The sequence below is a fragment of the Moschus berezovskii genome, chromosome 19 (assembly GCF_049115385.1).
Source record: "Moschus berezovskii isolate FMDL1 chromosome 19, NW_MosBer_1.0, whole genome shotgun sequence".
NCBI classification, from domain to species: Eukaryota; Metazoa; Chordata; class Mammalia; order Artiodactyla; family Moschidae; genus Moschus; species Moschus berezovskii.
Genome location: NC_142478.1, coordinates 75,885,494 through 75,908,401, shown reverse-complemented (window position 1 = coordinate 75,908,401; position 22,908 = coordinate 75,885,494). Strand labels below are relative to the sequence as shown.

The 22,908-nt window shown below is 49.9% G+C and overlaps 1 protein-coding gene and 1 long non-coding RNA gene across 3 annotated transcripts; both read left to right on the top strand.

Moving 5' to 3' along the window:
* Positions 1-2,612: 2,612 nt before the first annotated feature.
* On the top strand, positions 2,613-16,986 carry LOC129542742 (uncharacterized). The gene is made up of 4 exons (XR_016035387.1): positions 2,613-2,869; positions 3,098-3,137; positions 3,922-4,113; positions 16,637-16,986. It is a non-coding gene; the product is annotated as an uncharacterized LOC129542742 (long non-coding RNA).
* Positions 16,987-18,310: 1,324 nt separating this feature from the next.
* Positions 18,311-22,633, top strand: LOC129542537 (protein DGCR6). 2 transcript variants are annotated; one of them, XM_055405038.2, is made up of 5 exons: positions 18,321-18,478; positions 18,553-18,713; positions 20,689-20,789; positions 21,643-21,783; positions 22,202-22,633. In XM_055405038.2, the coding sequence occupies exons 1-5, from the start codon at positions 18,369-18,371 to the stop codon at positions 22,283-22,285; spliced, it is 597 nt and encodes a 198-aa protein (XP_055261013.2). In that variant the 5' UTR covers positions 18,321-18,368; the 3' UTR covers positions 22,286-22,633. The 2 variants fall into 2 exon arrangements, with proteins under 2 accessions (XP_088684542.1, XP_055261013.2); XM_088828416.1 differs by lacking the exons at positions 20,689-20,789; positions 21,643-21,783; positions 22,202-22,633 and adding an exon at positions 19,347-20,681 and having other exon boundaries at positions 18,311-18,478.
* The last annotated feature ends 275 nt before the right edge of the window (positions 22,634-22,908 follow it).

Below are 22,908 nucleotides of genomic sequence, written 5' to 3'. Positions count from 1 at the left end.
ATGGGCACAATAAAGGACAGAAACGGTATGAACCTAACAGAAGCTGAAGATATTAAGAAGAGGTGGCAAGAATACACAGAAGAACTATACAAAAAAGATCTTCATGACTCAGATAACCATGATGGTGTGATCACTCACTAGTGACAGACATCCTGGAATGTAAAGTCAAGTGGGCCTTAGGAGGCATCACAACTAACAAAGCTACTGGAGGTGATGGAATTGCAGTTCAGCTATTTCAAATCCTAAAAGATAATGCTGTGAAAGTGCTGCACTCAATATGTCAGCAAATTTGGAAAACTCAGCAGTGATCACAGGCCCAGGAAAGTCACTTTTCATTCCAATCCCAAAGAAAAGCAATGCTTCTCCATCTTTGGCTGCAAAGAATATAATCCATCTGATTTCAGTATTGACCATCTGGTGATGTCCATGTGTAGAGTCTTCTCTTGTGTTGTTGGAAGAGGGTATTTGCTATGACCAGTGCGTTCAAGAAGACTCGAGAGTCCCTTGGACTGCAAGAAAATCAATCCAGTCAATCCTAAAGGAAATCAGTCCTGAATATTCATTGGAAGGACTGATGCTGAAGCTGAAACTCCAATACTTTGGCCACCTGATGCAAAGAACTGACTCACTGGAAAAGACCCTGATGTTGGGAAAGACCCTGATGTTGGGAAAGACTGAAGGCAGAAGAAGAAGGGGATGACAGAGGATGAGATGGTTGGATGGCATCACCAACACAATGGACATGAGTTTGAATAAACTCCGGAAGTCCGTGATGGACAGGGAAGCCTGGTGTGCTGCCATCCATGGGGTGGCAAAGAGTCGGACACGACTGAATGACTGAACTGAAGTGAGGCAAAAGTGATTTGTAACTTTATGCAACTCTTTTGAAAAAAAAATCCATGTTAATTTTGTAAACAAATTCTACCAGATTCTGTGAGAGAATAGGCAAACTACTGAGCAATGTACCCACAGCTCAATTCTAATAGAGATAGTAATTTTCTACTTTTTTGAAATGGTTAATGTGGAGTTGTTACTCCCCACACACCGTTTAACTGTGTAAACTTTCCGGGCATGTATTGGGTCTTTGATTTCTGGCCCCCCATGCTATGCACAGGTAGATGCCCAATAGAGAGCCTGTGAAACACATTTTGCGTTTCCTGCAGGTTAAGTGCCCCAGTTTTAGAGTTCAGTATGCCTGGACCAAATTCCAGTTCAGCTATTCAGAAATTAAGTAATCTGCCTTAAGGAGCTAGGCCTGGGGCTCACTCACTTGCTAATTATTATTGGTCAATTAGGGATGGCATCACCGACTCTGTGGACATGAGTTTGAGTGAACTCCGGGAGTTGGTGATGGACAGGGAGGCCTGGCGTGCTGTGATTCATGGGGTCGCGGAGAGTCGGACACAACTGAGCGACTGAACTGAACTGATTGTGGTTTTTGTTTGTACGTATATAGGATAATGCCTTGAGACACTCCTTTAAAAGTGCTTTGGTTAGAGTTTTACATACTTTATAGTTCATTGAATCCACATAGCCCCCCAAGGCAGGTATGTTTTACAGATGAATACATGTAAGACACTAAGGGACAAGTAATCACGAAGCCATTATTCCTGTTATATATGAACAATCAGGTAAGATTTTAAAAATCTGCCCATAATAACTATCAGGTGGTGCTAGGTGAACTTTTTCAGGACGCTAAATAAAAATTCTATGAAATACTGTTTTTCTGGTTTGAGTCTAAAATAACTAATAGCGTAGCGCTGCATTCCTTCCTTCTCTGGGTTCTCAAACCACATATCCCAGTAACTGTATCTGCAAACGCCCCGTCAGATGGGTGACCCGCCTCCGAACACAGGAAACCCGGTGGCTCTGTGCGGCCGCCGCATCCCCCGCTCGCCCGCAGCCTCTACCTCCGGGCTGCCCCGAAGCCCGCGCTGAGGACCTGCTCGCACGGGGGGTGACGCGTCCCGGGGGCCGAGAGCCCCGCGCTTCCCGCCGCGCACATTCCAACTGTCTCTGACTGGGGCCTGAGCGGCCGCTCGGCCCTCTCAGGCCTCTGCGCTCTCCGGCCCCGCCGGACTCGCGGCCACACGCAGCCCGCCCTCAGGCGCTCGGCGGGCGCCCGTTCACACCACGCGCGGAGTCGGCCCACCCGCGGCCCCCAACCCGCAGGCCGCGCGCCGCCTTCCGCCAGCGCCAGCTGACGCACTCGGCCTGCAGGCTTCTGCCCCGGAAGCGGCGCGGCGAGCGGGGCGGGGCGGGGCTGGCTCGGCCCGCCCCCCGGAGACGTACGGCCTTCCAATAGGTGGCTGCCGGCCGCGCCGGGCGCCCATTGGCCGCGGGGGCTTCGGCGGGCGGGGCCGCAGGGAGCGGTGCGCGTCGACCCCGGGCGCCTGGTCGCGCTTTGGTCCTCGGAGCGCCTGGAGGAGCGGAGAGTGGCGGCGGTAGGGCGGGGGCTGAGGGGCGGCGGGGCGGGGCCTGAGGGCGGCGCGGGGCGGGGCCTGAGGGGCGGCGGGGCGGGGCCTGAGGGGCGGCGGGGCGGGGCCTGAGGGGGCGGCGGGGCGGGGCCTGAGGGCGGCGCGGGGCGGGGCCTGAGGGCGGCGCGGGGCGGGGCCTGAGTGGCGGCGGGGCGTCCTCCCGGGGCAGCCCCGGCAGGGGCCTCGGGAAGGCGGGCTGCGTCCGGGGGAACACCTTGGAGGGACCGGGGTCTGCGCCCGCTCCGCCCGCTCCCCGGCGCTCGGGTCCGGCAGGCACCTGGTGTGTTAGATGCGGGAGCGGCGGCGAGCGCCCCAGGGCGGGGGAGGCCCTCTGAGGGAGTCCCTGCGGCGGACAGCGCCCCGCGCCCGAGGAGGTGCGCCGACGAGGAAAGGTGAGCGCCTTCACGCCAGGCGTCGGCGGAGACACTAGGAGGCAGTGTTTTCCGAGTGCTAACTGTGTGCCAAATTCGGTGCTAAAAATGTTAATTCGGAATTCCTCAATAAATTAATGGTGCTGCTGTCCCAAAATTGCAATTAGGAAAGATTACCTGACATTTTTTAGGCTCAAGGGCCTAGACAAAATACAGCAAATTCAACATTTTTTCACATTTTTAATGCAGAGACTCTTCCAGCTTGTGATCAGCTTCCAGTGTTTTACAGGTGAGTAAAGTGAAGTCTCATTCTCTGTCGTCCCGGTCTCCTCCCACCCCCAATCCCTCCTAGCAGAGTTGGTGATGGACAGGGAGGCCTGGCGTGCTGTGGTTCATGGGGTCGCAAAGAGTCGGACACGACTGAGCGACTGAACTGAACTGAACTGAAAGTGAAGTCGCTCAGTCGTGTCCGACTCTTTGCGACCCTGTGGACTGTAGCCTACCAGGCTCACCCGTCCATGGGATTCTCCAGGCAAGAATACTGGAGTGGTTTCCATTTCCTTCTCCAGGGGATCTTCCCGACCCAGGGATTGAACCCGGGTCTCCTGCATTGCAAGCAGACGCTTTAACCTCTGATCTACCAGGGTTTTACAAAATACCCCTTTAATCTCTGAAAGTAGAGGTCGTGGGTTGGAATTCTGGCTCCATCACTTATCGGCTGTGTGATCTTGGACAAGAGACAATCTCCGTATTGATACTTTCACTTTCTGTAAAATAAAGATAATAGTAGGATAGGCTCTTAAGGTTATTTATGAGGACTAAATGAAAGAATACAGTTTAAAGTGGCCAGAAAGATTGATCATGTAGTAAATGATCAATAAATGTTAACCATTGTTTTTTTTAAATAAAGGATTAGAGTATCACGAGCTTGAATATTACTTGGACTCAAAGCTGTGACATTGTTAGAATTTAATATTAAGTTTTCTACAAGTCTCATTGGTATTGTAAACTGTGTCCTAAAATAAGCCAAGTGAAAGTCAATCAGTCGTGTCCCCGACTCTTTGCGTCCACAGAAGTCTCCAGGTCAGAATACTGAAGTGAGAAGCCTTTCCCTTCTCCAGAGAATCTTCCCAACCCAGGATCAAACCAGGTCTCCTGCATTGCCAGCAGATTCTTTACTGTCTGAGACACCAGGGAAGCCTATATTTTGTAAACAAACTCTCTTAGTGTTTCCCATCTACCTGAAAGCCATCTGTATTAATGTGGTAAGTGCAGTTCTGTCTGCCTCATTCCCTAAGAAACCTGTCTGTCTTTTCTGGCTCAAAACAGGTATCAGCTCTTCTGAGTTTTTTATCACTGACCCTAAACCTAACCCTAACCCCTTAACCCTAACCCGTTAACCCTAACCCCTTAACCCTAACCCGTTAACCCTAACCCCTAAACCCTAACCCTAACCCTTACCCTGCTGCTGCTAAGTCACTTCAGTCGTCTCCGACTCTGTGTGACCCCATAGACGGAAGCCCACCAGGCTCCCCCATCCCTGGGATTCTCCAGGCAAGAACACTGGAGTGGGTTGCCATTTCCTTCTCCAATGTGTGAAAGTGAAAAGTGAAAGTGAAGTCACTCAGTCGTGTCCGACCCTTAGCGACCCCACGGACTGCAGCCTACCAGGCTCCTCCATCCATGGGATTTTCTAGGCAAGAGTACTGGAGTGGCTTGCCATTGCCTTCTCCAACCCTTACCCTAGAAGGTCGAATTAGCCTACTACTAAAATTCAGTTCAGTTCAGTCGCTCAGTCGTGTCCGACTCTTTGCGACCCCATGAATCACAACACGCCAGGCCTCCCTGTCCATCACCAACTCCTGGAGTTCACTCAAACTCATGTCCATCGAGTCGGTGATGCCATCCAGCCATCTCATTCTCTGTCGTCCCCGTCTCCTCCCACCCCTAATCCCTCCTAGCATCAGACTCTTTTCCAGTGAGTCAACTCTTTGCATGAGGTGGCGAAAGTATTGGAGTTTCAGCTTTAGCATCAGTCCTTCCAGTGAACACCCAGGATTGATCTCCTCTAGAATGGACTGGTTGGATCTCCTTGCAGTCCAGGGGACTCTCAAGAGTCTTCTCCAGCACCACAGTTCAAAAGCATCAATTCTTCGGCGAACTACTAGAATTATTAAGACCTTTAATAAGAACAAGGCAACCAGTGATCCTAAACTTTGTAGTATGGATGAAATGATATTTTGCCATAACTGGATGGAATCCCTGTTGGATTTCTCGTGGGTTCCAATCCATGGGGTCACAAGAGTCAGACACGATTTACCGACTAAACCGTCACCACCATTTTTATGTAACAAATAACCCGTGCATTGTTTACATACTGATACATATGACTTACAGATGAGAAGATAGTTATTGAACTGTAGCCTGCCAGGCTCCTCTGTCCGTGGGATTTTCCAGGCAAGAATATTGGAGTGGGTTGTCATTTCTTCCTCCAGCGGGAAACCTTTATTAAAGCTTTCATTTCCAGCGTTACCACATTTGGGCATAAGACAAGCCTGCCCCTTGTGGCTATTCCCTGCAATAGCAACCTTAAAATTTTTGCATATCAGTACCTAATAGGCACAAAAAATGCTGTGTTCTAAATGACACAAGCTCAAGAAACCTCCTGAGCAAAACAATAAAAACATGCAAAGCAGGGCAAATTATCAGAATAAAATATCAAGAGGTAAATAAAATCTACAAGGTTTTAATATAAAACGACATGAAAAGTCGCTCAGTTGGGTGAATAGACACAGGAAAATCAATCTGACGATGATGAATCACCTTAGAGAAGTGAAAAAGACCAATCTCAAAAAAGTCTACAGACAAGAAATGCTAGAATGAGGTGAAGAGAAAGGACCCTAATGTGGTGCTGGTAAAATATCATTGTTAACAGTTGTCATGAGAATTTCCATAGATGTGCCCTTTTTTTAAAAAAAATAGACCCCCTATATAATCTGACAGTTGAACTCCTGGGAGTGTATGTGGAGAAAATCAGATTTCGTAAAACGCATCACTGAAGTCTGCCCTGCAGCAGTACCTACAGTAGCCAAGACATAGAAGTTAGCAGGCTATACAGGGACAGGTATGACTCATTTGAAAAGACCCTGATGCTGGGAAAGATTGAAGGCAGGAGGAGAAGGGGAAAATAGAGGATGAGATGGTTGGATGGCATCACTGACTTGATAAACATGAGTCTGAGTAAACTCTGAGAGTTGGTGAGGGACAGGGAGGCCTGGCGTGCTGCAGTCCATGGGGTCGCAAAGAGTCAGACACGACTGAGCAACTGGACTGAACTGAACAGGGACAGGTGAATGGATAAAGACAAAGTGGTACACAATGAAGTACGACTCTGCCTTAAAGAAATGAAGTAATGCTACTCGAGGGATAGATAAATCTAGAGGAAATCTTAGAAGGTAAAGTAAGTCAGATTGAGACAGGGAAACATTGTTTGATATCATGTACAGGTGTGAAAGAGGTACTCACTGCAGTGAACTTATTGACACTGAAAGAATCACACAGTCTTAGGTAACAAGACTTTGGTCATCAAAGGGGAATGGTGGGAAGAAGTGGTAAATTAGGAGGAAGGGATTAACTCATGCCCACGATAAGTAAAAAATAAATGATCAGCACGGACCAACTTTAAAAAGAGTGTTGGACTAAGCACACTGTAATAACTTATATGTTTAAAAAAAGATGAATAGATAAATAAGGATGACTGAACAAGATTTTGTACACCTAAAACAAACACAACACTTCTAAGTCATTTTTACTCCAATAAAAGCTACATATTATGATGAGAAGCAAAATAATTAAAGATACAAAGCTTTTGATGACTTCTCACTTATTCTGGTTTACAGCCAGGCACTACCACTACAACTCAGGTGTGGATACCATGTTAACAAGCAAACTAAGTGAACAAAAACACATGAATGGACAAAGAGTAGGGGGTTTTCACAACACGATGTTACTCACCCATATAGACCAAGCAAACAATGCCAGATCCAGTCAAGGGAAGGAAATAGACAAGAGTGTAACAAGTAAAGGAGGAAATGATGCCAAGCCCAGCCACAGGGAAGGAAGTAGGGAAGATCGCAGCAAGTGAGGTAAAGGAGACAGACACGTATGTCATATGATGTCACTTCAGGTGAAACCTAAAAATGAATACAAATGAGCTTCCTGACCAGAGACTCCATTCAGCATACATAGGGGAAAAGACTATGCCCCCGAAAATTAGAGTGGGGCAGTGAGAAATGAGCAGATTCAGACTCAGAGGCACTCTATTTATAAAATAAGCACCAAGGATACACTGTGAAACCCGAGGATCCCTACTTAACACATAACCTCTTGCTGCTGCTAAGTCACTTCAGTCGTGTCCGACTCTCGGGGAAAACCAAAAAAAGAACACATATAGATCTCTGTCTAAGCGAATCTTGTTGCTACCGGTCAGAAAGGAAAAAAAAACACCCACCCACAACATTGTAATTCCCCGATACATTCCAGCGAAAATTACAGAAAATTACAGAAGCAAACCCACCCTCAACCAAAAAAAGAATTAAAGAGAAAAAAAGAAAAGCAAAAGCTTTCTCTATGCCCTTCATGCCCTGGTGACCTGCGCTGGGGTCACATTTCTGGAGGCTGAGCAAACTTAGGTCTGAAGGTTGTGGGGCTCAGAGAGCCTGCAGAGTATGGCGGGCAGTGTACCCCCCCCCCCCCGCCATATTCTCTCCGCTTGCTGCCACCTTGTGACCGTTTTCTATAACAATTTGAAAAACTGAAATGATGGACACTAATGTTCATTGACTATGCCAAAGCCTTTGACTGTGTGAATCACAATAAACTGTGGAACATTCTGAAAGAGATGGGAATCCCAGACCACCTGACCTGCCTCTTCAGAAACCTGTATGCAGGTCAGGAAGCAACAGTTAGAACTGGACATGGAACAGACTGGTTCCAAATAGGAAAAGGAGTACGTCAAGGTTGTATATTGTCACCCTGCTTGTTTAACTTATATGCAGAGTACATCATGAGGAACACTGGGCTGGAAGAAGCACAAGCTGGAATCAAGATTGCTGGGAGAAATATCAATAACCTCAGATATGCAGATGACACCATCCTTATGGCAGAAAGTGAAGAGGAACTCAAAAGCCTCTTGATGAAAGTGAAAGAGGAGAGTGAAAAGGTTGGCTTGAAGCTCAACATTCAGAAAACAAAGATCATGGCATCTGGTCCCATCACTTCATGGGAAATAGATGGGGAAACAGTGGAAACAGTGTCAGACTTTATTTTTTTGGGCTCCAAAATCACTGCGGATGCTGGTTGCAGCCATGAAATTAAAAGATGCTTCCTCCTTGGGAGGAAAGTTATGACCAACCTAGATAGTATAATAAAAAGCAGAGACATTACTTTGCCAACAAAGGTCCGTCTAGTCAAGGCTATGGTTTTTCCAGTGGCCCTGTATGGATGTGAGAGTTGGACTGTGAAGAAAGCTGATCGCCGAAGAATTGATAATTTTGAACTGTGGTACTGGAGAAGACTCTTGGGAATCCCTTGGACTGCAAGGAGATCCAACCAGTCCATTCTAAAGGAGATCAGTCCTGGGTGTTCATTGGAAGGACTGATGCTAAAGCTGAAACCCCAATACTTTGGCCACCTCATGCGACGAGTTGACTCACTGGAAAAGACTCTGATGCTGGGAAGGATTGGGGGCGGGAGGAGAAGGGGACGACAGAGAATGAGATGGCTGGATGGCATCACCGACTCTGTGGACATGAGTTTGAGTGAACTCCGGGAGTTGGTGATGGACAGGGAGGCCTGGTGTGCTGTGATTCATGGGGTCACAAAGAGTCGGACACGACTGAGCGACTGAACTGAACTGAACTGAACTGGATGTTCAGAAGGTCTGAGGCTTCTCCAGGGGATCTTCCCAACCCAGGGATCGAACCCAGGTCTCCCGCATTGCGGGCAGGTTCTTTACCAGCTGAGCCACCAGGGAAGCCCGAGAATACTGGAGTGGGTAGCCTTTCCATTCTCCAGCAGATCTTCCTGACCCAGGAATCGAACCAGGGTCCCCTGCGTGGCAGGCAGATTCTTTACCAACTGAGCTATCAGGGAAGCACCTAAAGTTTATTTAAGCCATGTGATTTTTTTTTAAGTTTATCTAACAGCCCTTAAGATAAAATGTCAAGATGTCAATATTGCAAAAAATTAGAAAAATGCAGATCAAAACGACAGCAGGGCATAACCTCGCACCAGTCAAAATGGCCATTGTCAGAAACTGCAAACCGTAAGGGCTGGTACATCCCTTTACTGATGCTAGAAATATAAACTAGTAAAAGACACTGGAGGACAGTGTGGAGGTTACTGAAACAAACAAAAAAAATGAGAATGAGGTTGGAATACCCCCCTCACCGTACACAAACTCCAAGCATATAAAGATCTAGATGTCAGAATGGATACTATGAAATTCTTAAGGAAAATATAGGCAGGACAGGGTTTGATGTAAATCACAGGAAGTTCTTCTTGGGTCCACCTCTTAGAGTAATGAAAACTAAATAATAAAAAGGAATCTAATTAACCTTAAAACTATTTGAACAGCAACAGAAACCCTAAACAAAAGACAAAAACAATACTCAGAAAGGGGAAAAATAGTTGTAAACAAACATCAGTTCAGCTCAGTCGCTCAGCCATGTCCGACTCTTTGTGACCCCATGGACTGCAGCACACGAGGCTTGCCTGTCCATCACCAACTCCTGGAGCATACTCAAACTCATGCCCATTGAGTCAGTGATGCCATCCAACCATCTCATCCTCTGTCATCCCCATCTCCTCCCACCTTCAAGCTTTCCCAGCATCAGAATCTTTTCAAATGAGACAGTTCTTCGCATAAGGTGGCCAAAGTATTGGAGCTTCAACTTCAGCATCAGTCCTTTCAATGAATATTCAGGCCTGATTTTCTTTAGGATGGACTGGTTGGATCCCCTTGCAGTCCAAGGGACTCTCAAGAGTCTTCTCCAACACCACAGTTCAAAAGCATCAATTCTTCGGCACTCAGATTTCTTTATAGTCCAATTATCACATCCATACATGACTACCGGAAAAGCCATAGCTTTGACTAGATGGACCTTTGTTGGCAAAGTAATGTCTGTGCTTTTTAATATGTTGTCTAGATTGGTCATAGCTTTTTTTTTCCAAGGAGCAAGTGTCTTTTAATTTCATGGCTGCAGTCACCATCTGCAGTGATTTTGGAGCCCCCCAAAATAAAGTCTGCCACTGTTTCCATTGTTTCCCCATCTATTTGCCATGAAGTGATGGTACCAGATGCCATGATCTTAGTTTTCTGAATGTTGAGTTTTAAGCCAACTTTTTCACTCTCCTCTTTCACTTTCATCAAGAGGCTCTTTAGTTCTTCTTTGCTTTCTGCCATAAGGGTGGTGTCATCTGGATATCTGGGGTTATTGATATTTCTCCCAACAATCTTGATTCCAGCTTGTGCTTTATCCAGCCTGGCATTTCACATGATGAACTCTGTTAATAAGTTAAATAAGCAGGGTGACAATATACAACCTTGGTGTACGCCTTTCCCTATTTGGAACCAGTCTGTTGTTCCATGTTCTAACTGTTGCTTCCTGACCTGCATACAGGTTTCTCAAGAAGCAGGTCAGGTGGTCTGGTAGTCCCATCTTTTTAAGAATTGTCCACAATTTATTGTGATCCACACAGTCAAAGGCTTTGGCATAGTCAATAAAGCAGAAGTAGATGTTTTTCTAGAACTCTCTTGCTTTTTTGATAATCTAAAAGATGTTGGCAATTTGATCTCTTGTTCCCCTGCCTTTTCCAAATGCAGCTTGAACATCTGAAAGCTCACAGTTCACATACTGTTGAAGCCTGGCTTGGAGAATTTTAAGCATCACTTTACTAGCGTGTGAGATGAGTGCAATTGTGTGGTAGTTTGAAAATTCTTTGGCATTGCCTTTATTTGGGATTGGAATGAAAACTGAATTTTTCCAGTCCTGGGCCACTGCTGAATTTTCCAAATTTACTGTCACATTGAGTGCAGCACTTTCACAGCATCATCTTTTAGAATTTGAAATAGCTCACTTCCACTAGCTTTGTTTGTAGTGATGCTTCCTCAGGTCCACTTGACTTCACATTCCAGGATGTCTGGCTCTAGGTGAGTGATCACACCATTGTGATTATCTGGGTCATGAAGATCTTTTTTGTACAGTTCTTCTGTGTATTCTTGCCACCTCTTTTTAATAACTTCTGCTTCTGTTAAATAAAGATACCCATAAGGAAATCATCTCCAGAAAATATAGTCAGATCATGCAGCTCAATATCAAAAATACAAACAACTCAAGAAAAATATGTGCCTAAGATCAAAAAAGGACATTTCTGTGATGGAGTCATACAGATTGCAATTAGGCACATGAAAAGATGCTTCCAGCATCACTAATTATTGGAGAAAGGCAAATCAAAAGTTCAATGAGGTATCACCTCACACCGGTCCCACTGACCATCTCCAAACGTCTCCAACAATAAATGCTGGAGAAGGTGTGGAGAGAAGGGAGCCCGCCCGCCCTGTTGTTGAGAATGTATGTTGGCACCTTCGCTAGGGAGAAGAGTATGGAGGTTCGTGAAAAAGCTAAACACAGAAGTACCTTAGAACCCAGCGGTCCGAAGCCTGGGCAGAGACCTGGACAAAACCAACATTTTTAAACACAGGATAGCCCTGTGGTCACGGCTGCACTAGGTACCGCAGCCGAGACCCGGAACCACCTAAGCGTAGAAGGGCTGCTGGACGGATGCCGAAGACGGGTGCACACAGTGCGATACTGCTCGGGCCGTAAAGGGGAGGAAGCCGCGCCACGTGGAGCCACAGGGAGAAAGCAGAGAGGGCCCAACAAGGGGAGTGAGGGAGACGGGTCAGGGCATCACTTCCAGTTAAACCTAAGCATGGACAGAGACGAGCTTCTTTACCAAACAGAAACAGCCTCACACGCTCTGAAGAGAAACAGGCTCACCAAAAACAAAAGGGGTGGGGGCGGGAGAGAAATGAACTGTTTCAGACTAACATCTCACACCGCCATTTGTGAAACAAGCCACAAGGACCCACAGTGTAACACAAGCAACCTCAATCAACACTCTCCAGTAACCCACGTGGGAAAAGAACCCGAAAAAGAATGTAAACATGTCTGTGTATAAATGACTCGAGTTGCTATAGATTGCAAAAAGAAAGGAAAAAAAAAACAAAAACCCACGACACTGCAACCCACCTGTATGTGTTCAGATGCTCGGTCGTGTCCGACTCTCTGTGACCCCATGGACTGTTGCCTGCCAGGATACACTTCAATTAAAATTATCAGATAAAAACAAAAAGGTAAAGAAAAAAGTGCTGATTCTATTTCCCTCAGGCCATGGTGACCTGGACTGGACCGGAGTCACCCCCTGGAGCCTGGGCAGGCCTGGGTCCCCGGTCTGCAGTGTTGGGGACTGAGGGAGCTGGTGAATAACGAGGCGAATATCCTGATTCGCCTTTACCCCGCAGCGATTCCCCAGGTGCCAAAGCACCACCCTGGAGTCCTGCCCCTACACTGCAGCCCTTGCCCCTCCGCTTGGAGACGGGATGCAGCTAGGGTGCCAGGGGCCCACCCACAGGCGCCACAGCTGCCTTCAGGTGAACCGCGGAACAAAACTCCCGTGCATCCGCTTGGTCCGGTCTTAGCGTTCCAGGCAAGGGCGGGTCAGGGAGGCGGGCTCAGCCTTCCGCCGGTGAGAAGTGGAATATTTTCGGCCATATATCAGGAAATAAGGATGTCACAGTCATCAGACATTGCAGCCCTCCAAGGTGAGCTGGTGAGCCCTCAGGGCACTCAGGAGGGAGAGGAGTACCCGCGGTCTAGCAGGAGATAGACAAGTCAACCAGTAATCATGTATGAATGTGAGAGTTGGACCCCAAAGAAAGCTGAGCCTCGAGAAATTGATGCCTTTGAACTGTGGTGTTGGAGAAGACTCTTGAGAGTCCCTTGGACTGCAAGGAGATCCAACCAGTCCATCCTAAAGGAAGTCAGTCCTGAATATTCATTGGAAGGACTGATGCTGAAGCTGAAGCTCCAATACTTTGGCTACCTGATGTGAAGAACTGACACATTGGCAAAGACTCTGATGCTGGGAAAGCTTGAAGGTGGGAAGAGAAGGGGACGACAGAGGATGAGGTGGTTGGATGGCATCACGGACTCAATGGGCATGAGTTTGAATAAACTCCGGGAGTTGGTGATGGACAGAGAGGCCTGGTGTGCTGCAGTCCATGGGGTTGCAAAGAGTTGGACACAACTGAGCAACTGAACTGAACTGAAAACCAGTCAATCCTAAGGGAAATCAACCCTGAATACTCATTGGAAAGACTGATGCTGAAGCTGAAGTTCCAATACTTTGACCACCTGATGCAAAAAGCCAACTCATTAGAAAGGACCCTGATGCTGGGAGGGACTGAGGGCAGGAGGAGATGGGTGACAGAATAAGATGGTTGGATGGCATCGCTGACTCAGTGGACATGAGTTTGAGCAAACTCCAGGAGAAAGTGAAGGACAGGGAAGCCTGGCATGCTGCAGTCCATGGGGTCGAAGAGAGTCAGACATGACTGACAGACTGAAGAACAAGAGCAAAATAGCCATCAAGCTGCAGCCGCTGTTAAGGTGAGCCCAAAGGACCTCAGGATGTGAAAAACACAGGATACTGGCCCAGGATAGCTGAGATTTAAATGAAAGAAACTATTTCAGTGAGCCCAGACTCTTGCCTCTTCCCATACATCGAGAAACACTGCATTCCTTAACTTGGGATATCTGCTTTTCTTTAATTAACAGTCATCTTTTGATGTTAGACTCCCTGCCCTTTGGTTGCAGAACTTCTGTGTAACCTGGCTGCCCTCCTCTTAGCGGTTCTCTCAGGGTCACTTGAGATGCTGTCTCCCGGGCTTTGAGTCCTAAAAGTTTCTGCCGAATAAAACAACTCTCAAATTTGGGGCTATGAATATTGTTTTAAGTCAATGCTGCCATCCAGTGGAAGAATCCAGACCAAGCTGCCCTCAAAACACTTCTGCTGCCTCCATTAAACTGAGGAAATTAAAACTAAATTCAAGCTAAATATCCCATGACTTCTCCAAAATAGTTATGGAACAATTAACTGGAAACCATATGAAATGAAATTACTGTAAATACAAACTTGAATGAAGACTGACCTTTTCCAGTCCTGTGGCCACTGCTGAGTTTTCCAAATTTGCTGGCATATTGAGTGCAGCACTTTCACAGCATCATCTTTCAAGATTTGAAGTAGGTCAACTGGAATTCTATCACCTCCACTAGCTTTGTTCGTAGTGATGCTTTCTAAGGCCCACTTGACTTCACATTCCAAGATGTCTGGCTCTAGGTCAGTGATCACGTTATCGTGACTATCCTGGTCGTGAAGATCTTTTTTGTACAGTTCTTCTGTGTATTCTTGCCACCTCTTCTTAATATCTTCTGCCTCTGTTAGGTCCATACCATTTCTGTCCTTTATCGAGCCCATCTTTGCATGAAATATTCCCTTGGAATCTCTAATTTTCTTGAAGAGACCTCTTGTTTTTCCCATTCTGTTGTTTTCCTCTATTTCTTTGCATGGATCACTGAGGAAGGCTTTCTTATCTCTCCTTGCTATTCCTTGGAACTCTGCATTCAGATGCTTATATCTTTCCTTTTCTCCTTTGCTTTTTGCTTCTCTTCTTTTCACAGCTATTTGTAAGGCCTCCTCAGACAGCCATTTTGCTTTTTTGCATTTCTTTTCCATGGGATGGTCTTGGTCCCTGTCTCCTGTACAATGTCACGAACCTCCGTCCAGAGTTCATCAGGCACTCTATCTATCAGATCTAGTCCCTTAAATCTATTCCTCACTTCCACTGTATAATCATAAGGGATTTGATTTAGGTCATATATGGAAAAGGTCAGTCTTCATTCCAATCCCAAAGAAAGGGAATGCCAAAGAATGCTCAAACTACCGCACAATTGCACTCATCTCACATGCTAGTAAAGTCATGCTCAAAATTCTCCAAGCCAGGCTTCAGCAATATGTGAACCGTGAACTCCCAGATGTTCAAGCAGGTTTTAGAAAAGGCAGAGGCACCAGAGATCAAATTGCCAACATCCGCTGGATCATGGAGAAAGCAAGAGAGTTCCAGAAGAGCGTCTATTTCTGCTTCATTGACTATGCCAAAGCCTTTGACTGTGTGAATCACAATAAACTGTGGAACATTCTGAAAGAGATGGGAATCCCAGACCACCTGACCTGCCTCTTCAGAAACCTGTATGCAGGTCAGGAAGCAACAGTCAGAACTGTACATGGAACAACAGACTGGTTCCAAATAGGAAAAGGAGTGCGTCAAGGCTGTATATTGTTACCTTGCTTGTTTAACTTATATGCAGAGTACATCATGAAGAACGCTGGGCTGGAAGAAGCACAAGCTGGAATCAAGATTGCTGGGAGAAATATCAATAATCTCAGATATGCAGATGACACTACCCTTATGGCAGAAAGTGAAGAGGAACTCAAAAGCCTCTTGATGAAAGTGAAAGAGGAGAGTGAAAAGGTTGGCTTGAAGCTCAACATTCAGAAAACAAAGATCATGGCATCTGGTCCCATCACTTCATGGGAAATAGATGGAAAAACAGTGGAAACAGTGTCAGACTTTATTTTTTTGGGCTCCAAAATCACTGAGGATGCTGATTGCAGCCATGAAATTAAAAGACGCTTACTCCTTGGAAGGAAAGTTATGACCAACCTTGATAGTGTATTGAAAAGCAGAGACATTACTTTGCCAACAAAGGTCCGTCTAGTCAAGGCTATGGTTTTTCCCGTGGTCATGTATGGATGTGAGAGTTGGACTGTGAAGAAGGCTGATCGCCGAAGAATTGATGCTTTTGAACTGTGGTGTTGGAGAAGACTCTTGAGAGTCCCTTGTACCGCAAGGAGATCCAACCAGTCCATTCTAAGGGAGATCGATCCTGTTCATTGGAGGGACTGATGCTGAAGCTGAAACTGCAATACTTTGGCCACCTCATGCGACGAGTTGACTCACTGGAAAAGACTCTGATGCTGGGAAAGGTTGGGGGCGGGAGAAGAAGGGGACGACCGAGAATGAGATGGCTGGATGGCATCACTGACTCTGTGGACATGAGTTTGAGTGAACTCCGGGAGTTGGTGATGGACAGGGAGGCCTGGCGTGCTGTGATTCATGGGGTCGCGGAGAGTCGGACACGACTGAGCGACTGAACTGAACTGAACTGAACAAACTTGAAAACTTTACACCAAATTCACTCAAACTAATTAAGAAATTTATAATACAAAATCATCAAAATTACAGAGAAACAAGAAAATCTACATGATGTGAGGTTTGATCCATAAATCATAAGTTTTGAGTTTTAATACACAAAAAGCCAGTCCATGTGAGAAAAAACATTGTGGACTTTATAAAGTTGAAGGTGTCTACTAAGAAAGGTATTAATTTTAAAAATAAAAAAATGCACAGCCTGAGAGTTGCAAGTCACATTTTATTTGGGGCAGAATGAGACAGCACGTCAGGTAAGTCTGAGAAACTGCTGCAGAGAGAGGGTTGGGGTGGTGGGGGCAGGGAGGCAAGGAGGTCAGCATATATGTGTGGTTTGGGTTGGGGAGATACGCGCAATCAAGTGCGTGTCTTTTCACATGCGTGGTTTCTACTAGGTTCTGCTGGTCTCGTGAAGCCTCTGCCCGTCAGGAGGAACAGGCATCCCCGTGAAGGCTTTCACTGCTTTGCTAGAGACGCGGAGATACAAGAACTGGGCTCATAAAATCGGCTCCCGAGAACGTCTATCTGAAGACTTATCCTGCTCGCTTCCCTCCCCCCACCCCTCCCCAGCTCTGAGGGCCTCATTCCTGCTCTCCACCCTGAGCCTTTCGGGGAGGGTTAAGGGTCAGCAGCTGCAGCAGCACGTGGTTTAATCCTCGTGCAGGTAGATGGCAAGCGCCCATGGCAGGTGCCACTTTGTAGTTGACAAAGACATTATTCATAAAGTCAAAAGAAAAGACACAAACTGTGAGGAAAGTATTTCTAAACCACATGTCCAAGAAAGGATTTGGGTTCAAATGTTACCGAAAGAAGTGTGATGGGGTCCAGCTACTCACCACTCAAAAGCCCCATAAATAGCCCAGGTTGGTGGAAAGGAAAGTTTGCTTTATTTCTGGTAGCAGCAACTGGGGGGAGGGGGAGAAGGGTGGTGGATATCTGTCCAGAGGCCCCTCTACCCCCGACAAGCAAAGGATGAGAGTTTTTATGGACAGAACTGGGGGGGCGGCTACATGCAGAAACAGCACAGTCATCTCTAATGTTCACCTTCAACTGGTCATCAGTGATCTGACCAGCATCATCTTGGTTGTTTCAGGTGCTTCATCTTCAGGCCCAGGGTCCATTTGTTCCCATTTCTTTGCAGTAAATTCTCAGAATTGTGGCAGCGCATGTCCTGGGTTCAGCCCGATCATCATGTAGTGAACTTCTCTTCCTGGGGTTTCAGTATCTGTAAGACAGCTCACAGGATGTGGCTCAGAATATTATCTATAGTCCTTGAGAAATAAGTAAAGGTCCTTGACTATGCTTAATGACTACATTACTATTATTTAGTCTCCTTTGACTGTTTTCCTTTGTTTCAGCATTTCTCATTTCTCTAGTGAAACTTATTCTTTGACTAAAGTTTTCCACAGACTAAAGGCAGGCAGGCGACATGGTGGGGGCGAGCAAAGACCATAAGGTCCTGCTCCATTTCAGAAGTAGACAAAAACCTCTAAAACAAACCCATGTTAAAAAATGGGTAAGGATCAAACGGACACTTTGCCAAAAAAAGACTTACACATAGTAAAAATCATACAAAAATTATACAAAAATATCATACTACTAGGGAATTACAAATTAAAATCATGAGATATCACAGCACACCTATTAGGACTGCTAAACTTCAAATATGTGACCATATCAGCCGCTGGAGGGCGAGGAGCAACAGGAACCTCCGTCAGTGCTGGTGGGATGTAGGTACGGCCACTACATAAGACTGCTGGGAGGTGCTTTCTAAAGCTAAACAACGCAATCCAACAATCATGCTTTCAGTTTTTAGTTAACTGCTTTGAAAACCTATCTCCAAATTCAAACAAGAACCCTAACCCTGTTCATAATAGGCAGGGTCCGGGGCCGGCCGGAGGGTAAGGGGCGGGGCCGAGGGTGAAGGGCGGGGCCCCGGGTAGGGGCGGGGCCAATGCGGGCTGCTCCTCGGATCCTCCCCCAGGGCAGAGCCGGCCTTCTTCCGGTGAGGCGAGAGCGGGCCGCGGTTTGTCTGGAGCTGTCGTGAAAGGGGGGCGTGGCGCGCGGCGCTGCGCTCTGACGTGACAGGACCGCGACGCTTGCGCGGCGGCCGGCTGCGCGGGCGCCATGGAGCGCTGCTCCGGTGCCTTGGAGGAGGCGGCGGACGGGGCCCGCCAGCAGGAGCGGCACTACCAGCTGCTGTCGGCGCTGCAGGGCCTGGTCAAGGAGCTGCCCAGGTGCGCGGCCGCTGGGGCGGGCGGGCCGGGGGGCCGGGCGGGCGGGCCGCGGGCTCACCGCGCTCCGCCCGCAGCTCCTTCCAGCAGCGCCTGTCCTACACCACGCTCAGCGACCTGGCCCTGGCGCTGCTCGACGGCACCGTGTTCGAGATCGTGCAGGGGCTGCTGGAGATCCAGCACCTCACCGAGAAGAGCCTGTACAACCAGCGCCTGCGGCTGCAGAACGAGCACCGAGGTGCGCGGGGGCGGGGGCGGCCTGCCGGGGCTGCTTGATCTCGGTCGGAGCCCTTCCCCGGGTTCCGCTTGGCAGCAGCCCTTGAAATCCACCTTATTGAGGGCGCGGGGCTTGATGACAGATGGGGTCCAGTCAGCTTCACTTTGTCAGTTGCAGTGTCACCTTCGCGCGGGACCCCCAGAGAGGCTCTCACCCACTCCCAGGCGGGATCCGTCAGCCCGCGGGCAGCTCTGGCCGTGGCGGTAGGCCGCCCGCAGCGTTGGCAGCCTTGCAGCGCCCAATAGGGCCCGTTCCCCCCCAAGGTGCATCAGGTTCCCATGCACGGAGCCCCGAGGCACCCTCTGGGCCCTTAAAACTCGTCCCCTGGAGCCACATGCTGGGCAGAACCTCCTGAGCCTTGGCCCCTCCCAGGCATCCCTACAGGGGTAGGAGGGGCCTCCGGAGCCCCTTCCAGCGGGGTATGCCGGGCCGCTCTTCCGGCCCCCCAGATTTCTCACCTTTGTCATTTTATTTTTACCCAACTTTATTTTTAAAATAAACAGGAAAGTTGAAAGGACACTATAATGAATACCCATACGTTCTCCAGCTCCACTCAGTAATTAAAGTTTTGACAAAGTTCTGTTTGTCCATCAGTGTATGCAACACCACACGACTTCCCCAGAAGCCCTCAGCATTCCTCTAGACCAAGGTCTTCAATAGCAGCGCTGCTGGAATTTGTGGCTGGACAGGTCTTCATAGTTCTTTACAAAACATTAAACAGCATCCCTGGCTTCTGTACTAGACGAGAGTGGCACCTTCCCCCAGAGCCGACAGCCAAGAATGTCTCCGGACATCCTTGGTGTCAGCCTTGGTCCAATGTTAGAACCAGCGATCTAGAACAAGAACACTGTTGTGTAACCACAATGGATAGAAATCAGTCATTCCAGGCTGCATTCTGACGTTCAGACACAGCAACACTTTCTCAGATTATCCACTGACAAGGATCCAGTGTGTGGCGGTGCATTGCAGTTTGGCCTCTGCTTCTGAAAGAATTCCCACCATTCACTGTGGTGCTGACTTTCTGAAGAGTCCGGGGCATTCTGCCTTAGAACATCCCCACTCTGGATCTGATGGACTGCCTCATGCTGACATCCTGCCTCCCTGTTCACCTTCTGTGCTACCTGTGACTTGGACAGCGTGATGATATGCCCGCTAAACGTTTGTGGCAAAAGTGCCTCCTGGTGACGTGAGGTCCCCTCCCTGTGGGGCGGGTTTGATGGACATCTGTCCCCGGATGAGTGTATCTCTGTCAGGAATGGATGTTGGGTTTTGTCAAAGTTTTTTTTCTGCATCTTTTGAAACAATCAAGTGGCTTTTTGGTGACTAGAGTGAATTAACAGTATTTTTTAAATTCCTGGGATAAATCCTACTTGGTCATCATGTCCTTGGGCCCCCTCAGGTCTGTGCCACCCTACTCCCTGAGGAGCTGTGGACAGGGTGTGAAGGGTGGCTCCCCCCCTCCACCAACCAAGGACAGCAGAGGAGGAGTGACTGCCGTGCCCTGGAGCAGAGGCCATCCTGCTTGTCCTCCTTTCCCGGGCCTTTGCCTGCATGGTCTCTGGGACATCTCAGTGGATATCCCACAGATGATAGGCAGTTCACACTGGACTCTTGACCTGTAGCCATGTGGGCCTAGAAACCTCCAGCCCGCAGTCTCCCCCATCCCCATCTTCCAATTCCCTGTGCTCAGGCTGTGGCCCTGGCTCCACCCTCCTCTAGGACCCTGGAGCCCTGCTGTTGCAGACCACCATACCCTGGGTGAGGGCAGGCCCAGATGGGCTGGGGGCTGTGTCCAGAGCTCCACCCAGCACCTGGTACAGGCCTCCACCACATCCCCACCGCTGGCCTGCTGCCTGTGCTGCTGGGGCAGCTGGAGCACGCCCTCGCCTCCTCACCCCCGCCACCTGACGGCGCCTCTGGTCTCGTCCTCTCCCAGTGCTCAGGCAGGCGCTGCGGCAGAAGCACCAGGAAACCCAGCAGGCCTGCCGGCCCCACAACCTGCCTGTGCTCCAGGCAGCCCAGCAGCGTGAGCTTGAGGTAGGGGTGTGGGCATGGGGGCCCGCCTGCGCTCTGCTGACAGGGCCGTGTAGAGGGGATCAGAGTGGCGTGGGAGCCGGCCTGGGCCACAGCCTGGGCTGGGCTGCGAGGGCCTGACGCACCCGCGTGTTGCTCTTTGGGCAGGTGTGCTTAGCATGGGTACCGCAAAGGCCTGATGTGCCCATGTATTGCTCTTCACTGGGGGATGTGCACTTGGCATGGGTGAAGAGTGTGTGGTGCCCCCACCCTCTCCACCTGCTCCCCCAGACCACAGCTTCTAAGCCTGGGCCTGTGCAGGGCAGGTGTGAGTGGGGGCCACGTGCCCCATGGCCTTGGGGATGTGAGGACAGTGGTGGGAGGATGGAACCACCAAGTCCTGTTCCCAGGTGGACAGGAACAACCCAGAAGCCCACCCACAACCAAGAACCCCCAGGGGAGGGTGCATGCCCGGACCGGCACAGGGTCTTGAGGCAGCCCCAAGTCAGGGCATGCAGGGAGGAGGTGCTGAGTGGGGCAGGGGCAGCTCTAGTGGGAGGGGACATGCAGAGGCTGAGAGACGGCAGTCAGCGGGACAGCCGGCAGAGGTGGGGCCAGCATCTGGCCGCTCCTGGGGGTCAGTGCCGGGCAGCACCCGGCAGAGCAAAGGGAGGACACCTGGTGGGATGTGGGGAAGAAGGGTGTTGGGAGCAGGGCTCCGTGTGGAGGGTTGCAGGTGCGGCGCGTACACCATCCTTAGTCTTGAAGCTGGAGCAGCTGGGGAGGGGAGAGGGGCCTAGGTGGCAGGCCAGGCATGTGTCTGCGGCGTCAGGGGGCGGGCAGGAGGCTGAGCCCTGGGCCGCCCTCTCCATGGCAGGCAGTGGAGCAGCGGATCCGTGAGGAGCAGCGGGCCATGGACCAGAAAATCGTGCTGGAGCTGGACCGGAAGGTGGCAGACCAGCAGAGCACACTGGAGAAGGCAGGGGTGGCCGGCTTCTACGTGACCACCAACCCGCAGGTCAGTGCCGTGGGCCTCGCCTGGCACAGCCTAGGGGCTGCTGGTCCCCAGAGGCCACATCCCCTCTGGGGGTCTAGCTGGTCGCTGGGGGGCCTCTGCCGCCAGAGGACAAGCCAGCTGCCTGCAGGGCATCGCCCACCTTGCTTGGGCCTGCTGTGCCCCGCAGGGCCCTCATCCGCGGTTCCCTGCATCCCTGCGCACCTCCATGCGTGCCAAGCCAGGGCAGCTGCAAACCCTGCTGCGGGCCGAGTCCCAGCTTGAGCCCCTTTCTGGCAGGCAGTGGCCAGACTTCTCCACAGGCTCCCTGCCCAGTGCCCCCTCGGCCCTGATGGTCACCTCGACTGCCTGGGGAAAGGAGGTTGCTTCCCTGGGCTCTGCCAGGGCTGAGGAGGACCCCCTGGGCCCATATGCACCCCAGGAGCTGACCCTGCAGATGAACCTCCTGGAGCTCATCCGGAAGCTGCAGCAGAGAGGCCGCCAGGCAGGGAAGATGGCCCTGTGAACCTGTCCACCCGCGACCGCCGCCTGTCCCAGCCAGGAGCACCGCCCACCTCGCAGTGACGACAGGCAGCAGACAGCCCCTGGCACTGGTCTTCCCAAAGCCTGGCCGCCACCCTCGCAGCAGCCTGTGAGAAGGGCACCCTGTGAGAAGCCAGGTGGACCACGCCGCCCCTGCCTCCTACCCGGCTGCTGAGGGTGGGCAGGCAAAGGGCACAGTGGGCCCAGCTGTCTGGCTGCCTGCCCTGACCTCCCTCTCGGCTCCTCCCTCGGTAGGTGCAGCCTCTGAGAGGGACAGGCTCCCAAACTGCGTGTGATCCCGAGAAATAAAGCTGCCTCGGTGTGGCCTGCACATGGCTTGTGTGACACTCTGTGAAGCCTGTCGTGACCGGGCCCACACAGCCCTCATCTGGGGCCTCCGTGGTCTACAGAAGTTAGAAGATGCCCCCACCCCCCACATCACAGGGACCCCTCACCAGCCAAGTCCCAGGGCACTTGGGGCCACAGCCAGCATGCTCCGCTGGCTGTCAGAGCAGCAGGAGCCTGGTGTGGGTCACTGTGGGGTAGGAGTGAAGGGCACTGGGCAGGGAGGGTCTCAGCAGAGAGACCAAGGCCAAGCAAGCACGA